This window comes from Nycticebus coucang, chromosome 20 (assembly GCF_027406575.1).
Source record: "Nycticebus coucang isolate mNycCou1 chromosome 20, mNycCou1.pri, whole genome shotgun sequence".
Lineage (NCBI taxonomy): Eukaryota > Metazoa > Chordata > Mammalia > Primates > Lorisidae > Nycticebus > Nycticebus coucang.
This window is the reverse complement of record NC_069799.1, coordinates 52131112-52141072: the sequence shown is the minus strand read 5'-3', so window position 1 is coordinate 52141072 and position 9961 is coordinate 52131112. Positions and strand designations below refer to the sequence as shown.

At 38.3% G+C, this 9961-nt stretch overlaps 1 protein-coding gene across 1 annotated transcript; it reads left to right on the top strand.

Annotated features, from left to right (window-relative positions):
- The first annotated feature begins 2564 nt into the window (after positions 1 to 2564).
- Positions 2565 to 7582, top strand: LOC128573046 (uncharacterized). Its single transcript, XM_053573269.1, has 2 exons — positions 2565 to 4163; positions 4258 to 7582. Exons 1-2 carry the CDS (start codon positions 3747 to 3749, stop codon positions 4717 to 4719), a joined length of 879 nt encoding a protein of 292 aa, XP_053429244.1. The 5' UTR covers positions 2565 to 3746; the 3' UTR covers positions 4720 to 7582.
- Positions 7583 to 9961: the final 2379 nt, after the last annotated feature.

The window sequence follows — 9961 nt, the reverse complement described above, 5'->3', positions numbered from 1 at the left end:
ACAGTGTTTCTGTCATGTGGAAGATCTTTCTTTTTCACATTTTCAAAACTTCTAAATTTTTTTCATGATTTCCTTATGTAAGAATATATGCTTTTATACATATTCATAGCTTCAAACGTGGTTCTGCTCTTCTCAATTAAATTTACTTACAAAACAACAAGCTTATGATAGAGATCAAAATAGGGAAATCTCTGCTGTGAAAACCATATAACATCTAAACACTATGCAAGAAAAACACGAGGAAATGGTGTTTGCTTTGCTGTCATGTATTCGAATACTGCTTTACAAGATTGTTATGGACTAAGGAAAAAATGTATCATCTGATTTTTTTGTTTGTTTTTTGGACTAGGAATTAATTTTAGAGATTTTAAAGAAAATTATAACAGACTTGTAAAAACCGTACAAAGAACAAAAAAGTGTTAACATGTTACCATAGTTGCCTCTGATCCTTTTATAAAGAATGGAGATCCCCTGTGACCCCTTCCTACTACCCACCTCCTTCCTTCTTTCCTTCATCTCCAAAAGGAAATCACTTTTTGGAAAGGAATATGTATCCTTCCTGTTAATAGTACTGTACTTTCACTTCACATGTGTATATCCTTGTCCATATCTTTTACTTATGAAATTTGTATAAATTATTAAATTCTTTCTATATGTTATTTATACATTCTGAATATTAACCCTTGGTTAGGCACATGCCTTGAAACTATCTCTGTTTACCTTTTAATTTTTTATGAGGTCTTCTGTCATATAAAAATATTTTTTAAATTTTGATAGATAGCATGCATTCCTTAAGAACAGGGATACATTGTGAGAAATGATTTTGTCATTGGCATAATCTAGTACACACCTATGCTGTACGGGACAGCCTATTGCTTGTAGACTACAAACCTGTATAGCAGGTTACTGTACTGAAAACTGTAGGCAATTGTAACACAATGTATCTAAACATAGAAAGATACAGTCAAAATACAGTCATAATCTTATGGGACCACCCCCATATATGCAGCCCAGCGTTGAATGAAACATCGTTATGCAGCACATGACTGTAATCCAATTTATCATTTCCTTTACAGATTGTGCATTTTAAAGTTTTAAGAAATCCTTTCCCACACCGGTTCTCAACCTGTGGGTCATGACCCACAGGAACTGTATGAAGGGGCCACGGCATTAGGAAGGTTGAGAACCACTGCACTAGAATATGATGTAGAAATTCTTCCATATCTCCTTCCAATATTTTTAAAGTTCTCTTTTTCTTACTTGGGCTTTTAATCTCTGAAATTTAATTTGTAGGTGGACAAAAGTTGGGACTAGTTTTATTTTCTCCCCCATATGAATGTTTGTTTTCTAAAGGAGAGACAACTAAGAAGGATTAATCACTCTTTATAATCTGTAAACTCCTTAGCAATAGACACTATTATCTCCATACACTGCCCCATTGTGTGTTGAATATTACTGGTATTTGATCTATATATTTTTTGATAAATAATACTTTTTTCCCAGCCCCTGTTGCTAAGAGTATATACAAAATTGTCTACCTAAAATAATCTGAGTGTGCTCAATTTATCCCCCAGAAGGAAATAACATCTTAATAGGATTAATTTGGCATAAGTACAGAATTATTCCAGTTAAACTTAAGAGTCTTAATGGCTTCTGTAACTTTGCACATTTTTAGAAAGCTCATCTGGAAAACTATCTGCCTACTCATCAAGTTAGACTCATCTTACTTGTTTACCTACCAGGAGAAAATCATACAAAGAAGTAGGAGCCTGGATTAAAGACACATTTCAACCTATTTTATAAGGCATTTGTAAACCAATTATTTGAGTCAGAGAAACATCTATACCAAGCTCAATTTAATAAACGTATTTTGAGATATAAGTCAATTTACAGATTTGGGTTTTTAATAAGGCCTAGTTGAATTGATTTAATTCTTGCTAAGACCTATTTTCTTTCTCCTTTCTCTCATAAAGAAATAGTCTAAAATTAAGATATGTTTATAACCTAACTTATCAAAGGCAATTAATGAAAACCCATGAAAGTAGTTTTTAAAGAAAACATCCTCAAATTCCTTCAAAGATTACTACTCTAACAGATTTTAAAAGAGTCTCCTTACACATTTTTGCTCTTTTCAAGTAATTCCAGGAGCATTAAAGTCCCATAAGTGAGGAACCCCTGTATTTTTTTTTTTTTTAAGATGTGAGGTGAAACTAATCAGAAGATGTGAGAATGTGCTTGCAAAGGTGAACAGGGTAAGTGAAATATCAGTTGGGAAAAAAATACAGTGTGAAGCAAAATCATCTTATTTTCAAACACTGCATGTAAACTAACTTTTTACCACGACTAAAGCAGCACTCGCTCAGGTCAGAAAATGATGTCATTACTTCCAGCTTTGAATCAAGCCCTTCACTTGAAATAGCTTCTATTAGCTGGTGCTCTAACAAAACCAAGGCAAATTCTGCCCAGTAGAAACGAGCTTCTACTAAGATTCAGAACAATCTGGAAGATCGCCATCTGTTTTATCTTTAATGTAGCAGCATGTACCTCATCGTTTCACAGACCATCACTTACAGACTTTGAACTTCAAAATCATACAAAGCATCTAGAGGAACTATCCCAGATGTATTCAAAAGAATCATTCTCTTTTGAAAGACCTCATACTTTCTCAAAAAGGATCAAAAGTCAGCCACGAGTGTAAAAGAAAAAGTAATTTTTTAAAAAAAGGTTAGCCTTAAAAAAACAACCATCTTAGCACTTGGGGATTCCTTCCTATTCAAAAGAAAACAAGAAAAAATGACCAACATTGTTGTCTTCTCTGCACCCTTCTCTTAAAATCGTCATTGGAAGTCCCCTGGGAAAATGAGATTCAGATTCCTCATCTATTCAGAATCATGCAATGGCCACGAACCACTGCAAAAGTAAGACTTCAGCTTAAAAAAAAAAAAATCACTTCTGCTAAGACCTGAGCCTCGTCCTGGGGCAGCGACGCTCGCTCAGCTGGTGGGACCCAGCCGAGTGCGCACCGGGTGCAGCCGGGTGGGCAATGCTGGGCTCAAGGCGAAGTTCAAGGAGATCCCCAGGTTCTAAAACACCTTTCTTTACTAAACCCACTGGGTCCTCAGCCTCACCATCTCTACCACTCCACTAGTGCCCCCCTCCCCCATAAAAAATGAAGCGAGCCGGGCGGGTGAGCGCGAGCCCAGAAAGGCAACAGAAAGAAAAACGCCTGTGACACAAAATGGAGAAAGAGGAACCGAGCAGGGAAAGAAACGACGAAAAAGCGGGGAAAGGAGGTTATTCATAGAACAGCGAAGGAGCCTGACGGGTACAGACTACTAGAAGGGACGCAAAGGAGGGTAGCTGTAAAAGACTGGGGGAAAAATCGGCCAAGTCAGAGACCGAGGAGGAAAGAAAGACGTTCTCGCTGCCGAGGCTCCATTTTCAGCAGCGCCATATTCGCTTTTCCTTTCCCCGCTTTTTGTTTGGTTTTGTTTGCAGTCGGTGGACAGGCGCCAGCACATTTCTGCAGCTTCAGCAGCTCTGCTCGGACAGCTGGGGAAGGCCGCAGGGCCCGGGCGGGGAACCAGCGCCTTTGGCCCCGGCCCTCGCGCCCCTCTCGGCTGCGAGGAGGGGACGCCCCGCCCGGGGCCCAGCGGCCGCCTGGAGGAACGCAGGCCGTCTGGTGTCGCCCGGGGTGTCGGGGGGCGCGCGAGGCTAAGGAATGCCCAACCGAGAAGCGTCGACGAATGAAGCTGGAAAAACGGGCTGGACCCGTGGGGAGAAGCAGAGGGCGCCTTAGGGCGAGAGCAGGGGACCGGGGCGCTCCTGGAGGTCCCGGCCACCGTCACCTGCGCGGGGCTGCGCGATTGGCCTGCGCACCGCTGGGCCTCCCCGGCTCCAGGGAAAACCTCCGAGGTCCGGGCTCGGCCCAGAGCGCCAGGCGGGTCCCAGGGAAGGATCCGCCGGCTCGGGCCTCGGGGCGCCAGGGCGGGAGGTGGCCAGGACACGCTTCTTTGCGGTTCCCAGCGGTGTTAGGTGCGGGCGATGTCTCAGAGCTCCTTGGGGTTAAGTTCTGGGGTAGCTGGAAGTGGTTCGCGACTGAGTCAGGTCTCCCACCTCTCCACCCCTCTCCTGGAAGCCGTCAAATGGTGTCTGGGCCTTGGGTAAGAATGGCGAGCGCGTCCCAAGTCCAGCTGCTTCGTATCCCTCCCCTTTTTTCTTCACTTGCATTTGACATCATCCTCCGCTCAAATTTAGATCCTCGCTGGAGCAATAGAAGCCCCTGGGTTCCCGGTGTCCCCAGCCCCGCCGGTGGAACCGCCGGGAACCAGCGAGCAGAGGCGCAGGCGAGGCGGCCGCTGGGAAGGAGCGGTGCGCCGTCGGTTTTCGCGCAGCGCTGCGGACCGGGACTGTCGGCTCCTTTTCTCCCTGGGCCCCTCACCCCGCAGAAGCCGGGGTGGCTTGAGTCTGGAAGCGACGGCTTCTCCAGACCGGTGGAGTAGGAGCACCTCAGGGGGAACTGAACCCCACAACATCCCGGGGCGTCTTCGCTGGTTTTGCTCCTCAAAGAAAAAGTCTTCACGCTTGTGTTACATCGGCTTTCCACGTCCTCCCTTCCTGGCCAATTCCAACGAAAGCCCTGTGCGTGTCACCGGCTCCCAGTACTCAGATCGCCTTAGACCAGGAAACCCAGCAAAAGTGCCCCCCCCCACACCTTAGCACCCTCGAAGCCCGACCGCCTTGCTCCAGCGCGGGCTGCTGCGCCCTCGAACGCCTTCGCTCCTGGAGCCACGGACCGAGCGTGGCCACCTGCGGCTTGGCTTCGCGTGGCAGAAGCCGGCTGTTTTATTACCACTATGTTATTAACCGGCCTTTACATTTTGAAATAACATTTAGGTTATTTTCAGCAACTCATGTTTCATATATGTTTTTTTTTTTCAGACTATGAGATTTCCACAAGGAAAATCCTAACCAGATTTCTGTTATTCACCCATTCTTTTTCTTATTCTGCATAACATGCAGATTTCAAATTACTTCAGGATCAAATTGTTTAAGAGTAAGTTCAGTGACTAAGCTCAAACGTTAGTTTTGACATCTTTAGTTAAGCTGATCTTTTCCCTGTGCTTTTTTTTTTTTTTTTTGTAGAATGCTAAAATCAAAATTTGAAAATGAGGTAGCCATGTGTTGGCTCTAAAATATGAAATCTACAAAATTAGGGACTCAAAAGTTGAGCAGTTGCAAGGCCTAGTTCACAAGCAACACTGCAGCTTGTTTCTGACATAGCTATAAAGGGCTGCAAGATTTTTGAAATTATTCATAGTTGAAATAGACATTCTTCATTTGACAATATATGAACTTTTAAATTGAGTACTGCCTGTTAGGTCTCACGTTAATATTATGTTCCATATACTAAACAGTCTTTTGTGCTTCCCTCTTATGGGAAAACTTACAATTTACCCATCATGTTTCTTTTAATTTAATTAGGATTTGATTTAAAAAAGTACAAACTCTAAAGCTATTTAGAAAATACATTTTATGGCAGCTGAATATTAGAGTAAATAAAGCTTTAAAAAAGCTACTTTTTCATCTCTTAAGGATTGCTTCCTTCTGAAATAAAAGTTGGAAGTTGTACTTTGGTAGGTGTTCTATCTACTCTTAAATCTAGTCATTAGATGAAAGGAATTAGGTATTAAGGCCTACTTTAAAAAAAAAAATCATTGCCAAGCATTTTTTAAACTCTTACGAAAATCTTGGGTTTGTTTTCATGAGGCTATGTGCTGATCAGTTTTCACTGTAGAACAAAGATCACCCTGTATGCCACTTCTTGCATTTCAGGTGTTAAATTTTACAAGATAATATGCAATGCAAAAAGAAAATCATCTGTTTGATACATTTATCATGTAAAAGAAAGCATACAATCATTGCCTTAGAATTAAGAGAAGCAGTAGAATGTTAGGTAAGAGCTCTTATGTTTTATTCAAAATCCATTTAGAAAGATAGTAGCATAAATTACTTCAGAGCAGATTTTTGGCAAGGTAATTCTTAGGAATGCAAAAAGCTAATTCATAAATGTCCAGTTTATGATAATCAATTTATAACATATACAGTCTTTACAAAACTCTATTGATTATTATTTTAATATTGCCTGTTGGTCTATATGTCGTTCAAAATCTTAATATTGGTAACATTTTAAATACTTTTAAGGCATTTCTTTATACTAGAGTGGCCTATTTTATTATATCACGAATCATAATTGTTTCAATCCTCTGAAACATGTTATACTAAGTATATTTTAAATGGCCCTTATTTGTAGTACAGATATTTCAGATTTCAATCTGCAGTTTTTACATTTTTTATTTACATTATAAAAGCCCAGATGTTGTCATATGTTAGCACATGGAATACATTTAGGTATTTCATTTTAATAGAATCCAAATGTAAATGTCTAAAGTGTGTACTATCATAGGAATTAGCAGAGGAAATAACTTCATTTCACTGTAATTCTATTGGGATTTTGAGAACAGTCAATTAAAAACAAAGTATATTTCCAATTTATTAAGGCCTCATATTTGTATCAAAATATGAGAAAGTAATACAATTTATATCCTCTGGCAGCCCCTTCCTAATCCACTGCTTTATTAAATACTCTTCTGCTATATCCACTTGATCAAACAGTAAGCACTATCAAACACTAAGAAATGAAATATTTTTATTTCCCTTTTTAATGTTTGGTGTACCTTCTTAACTGTTTATGAAAAGTTGATATAGTTCAAAGTTGTTAATTTTAAGTGTAAAACTAACATGGAAATTTGAATTCATTTATCAAATATGTGGTATTGATGGAGGGTCAAGTACACCTGAGCAATGAATGTGTTGCAAATAAATAATGTATTACAAGAAGTTCAGTGGTTACAACTCTTTATGTTGACTGGAAATTTAGGAGTAGGATTTTTTGTTTTTGTTTTTGATACTACCTTTTGTTTTAGAAGAGCTATATATGACATCAAATATACTAAGAAAAGTGTGTGTAGCAGTACTGGTGTGTTTGCATAAGTGGGGGGAATATTGAGGTAATCTTAGAGCTTTTTCATCTATATGTTTGAAAACAGTTTTTGTTTGGTTTCAGCTAAATATTTGACAACATGTTCAATGCCTCAGGCAACTTCTTAGGTAACTGTAAAGACCTAAAAATAAAAGGGCAAAAGAACATTGATCAGCTAAAATGTTACAATTTTCATTTAACAAAAAAGAACTATAAATAAGCCATTGATCTTAACTGGTATTAATGAAAAGTCTACAAAGTATTACAGAAAAATTACTTGGGTATATGGCTGAATGAGAAACTATCGCTACAGTAAATACAATATTTTATAGATGTCACTAATCTTTTCACACAATGTTTTTATATGTTGTTTTAAATTCTTTACTATAGTACAAGTGTTCTGAATTGAATTCTTTTTAAACATAGAGAATACCCAGTTCATTTTGTACATTAGAAATCAGAAACTACTGGAATTCTTGGTTACTAACAAGGGTCTAAACACAACAGAATTTCATAAATCAATTATATGCTCCATTTGAAGATTATAAAGCATAATTAACTTACTTGACACCAACACAAACAATGTTTTGTTTCTTCACAGAACAGGCCAAGAGCTGTTTTCAATTATTGCACTGAAGTGCTGTCCTCTAAAATTAACAAATGAATGAAGCATTTGCATACTGTACATTGCACTGAGAACAACCCAGACTGGAGCTATCCAATTGTTTTTCTAATTATATTTTATCTACTAACATAATTTATTTATCACTGAGGAACTAGTGATAACCTATTTTTTTTAAACTAAGCAACTTGGTGGAATAAAACACCTTAAGTAATACAGTAGTCTTATGAATAATGTGAAATAAACTAATCCTTGGAGATGGCATCTAGAAATTATTAATTCTTGATTTAGAATATTGAGCACAGGGGCGGCACCTGTGGCTCAAGGAGTAGGGTGCTGGTTCCATATGCCAGAGGTGGCGGGTTCAAATCTAGTCCCCACCAAAAACCACAAAAAAAAAAGAATATTGAGCACACATACCATAGGTTTATTATGCCTTTTACTGTGAGATTCCTTACAACGACACAGGAAAAATAGAAACAAACATATAGATAATTAAAATAAATGCTGTCTGGTTATGTAAAGCAAAGGAGAGTTTTAGGAGTGGGAAGGGGGTTGCAGAATTCTTATCTGCCTTCCTCACAGATAGCATAGGCAAGAGGCTCCTTGATACAAATGTCAAGGGCAATTGCAAAGAATACATACTCCCCAGATATATCCATCACACATTTACTATGCCTTGAACATTTTTTGTAGTTTAAAAGCTTAAACCTCGGCAAAATTCAAATGCTGTTGAGAAAACTCACATTCTAAACTGTTATCAATTATTTATGTCTTTAAATGAGGGTCAGAGTGAATGTTGATGGAAGAGAAAGTTCTAGGATACTAATTAATATGCATGGAAGAGGAACGTTTAAGGAAGTGGGATGGGTTTGCAGAAAAAGGGGTGAATCTTTGATCAACAGAAACAAATGTTTTTGTCTACAGTTTTGCCTGGTCAAAATTAATTACCTATATAATGCCTCATTTTAACATTAACATTTAATGATCTGTAATACACTTCGTTTCATGCCATTCTTTATATCTAGGCAATTATCAGTGCAAAGTGTAATGGAAAACAATGAATCGATTAGAGATTTCAGGTGCAAACTTGACTGTAAAATATTCAGATCATGAAAGTCATGTCTATAAAAAAGAAAGTGAAATATTAGTTTTGATATATATTTGACAACCAGGTAATTTATCTATATACATAAATCAAATTAGCCAGACTTGCTAAATTTTAGTTTTACTATTCATTGTGTTAATAAATATCATGGTTAAATATGGTCTGTTAAATAATTTTGTAATAGATTTTAGGTCTCTCCCTGCCAATTGGCTAAATTAATGATATATTCCCACACTGTGTGGCAATTAGAACATTTGTCAATTCAAAATCAACTGGTCAGAAAAACCATTCATGTAACAGTTTAGTTATCTCTAACACAAAGCAGACACAGATTTTATTTACTCTTAATGAACTGGTTCCAACCCATTCAAGATTCTATCCAAAAGCAGTATTTAGTAATTTTTAGGCTAATTCCAAACTAAAGAAGATGAATGGATCATCAGTAAGTTTAGCTTCAGAAGTAAAAATGACGAATGAATTGTTGGTCAGAATGCTAACAACATAAAGGTGAAATTGAGATGTCCCTTTTTTCTAACTATTGAACAAATATCAACTAATCATTGAATATGCCAAAAAAATTGAAATAAAATTTCTAGCTAATTGGTTTATCATTCATCATTGACTACCCCTCTTTGCAAATCAATAACTTATCAGTGATCAAAGATGTATTTCAACAGATTAGTTCTTCTTTAAGTTTAAACAATTGGAAACTATTTCTTAAGAGTGCAGCACTGACTGTTAATTCAAGAGGTTTGAATTAACCTTCTGGTTTTAGAAGCTGATTTGTGCTGATTTCTGAAGGAATTGTTAAATAAGCTTGTACCCTGGGCTCTGAAGAAGGGAGATACATGCTCAGGTGATATCAGGCATTTTAAGGATGCCTCTTTCCTCACTGGCTCTCTGCTTCTAATAGCCTGCAAGCTTCTCCTTCTCCACCTGACTTGATTCCGATTTCTTATTTGTGATTAGAGACAGAATCTTTTTACGCTCATATTTCTAACTTTGACTTGACAAGTAAACAGATCTCTTGCATTTTGATGTTTGTTCTTGAGAAGCTCTTCATCTGTTTCTCCGCTGACAGCCTCTGATCACCTGGTGAGAGGTAACCAGCAAGCAATGGTTGCTATTTCTTCAGGTAGCCTGACCGTCTGCCCACCTGCCTGGCAGTGAGAGTAGGAGTGGCTCCTCC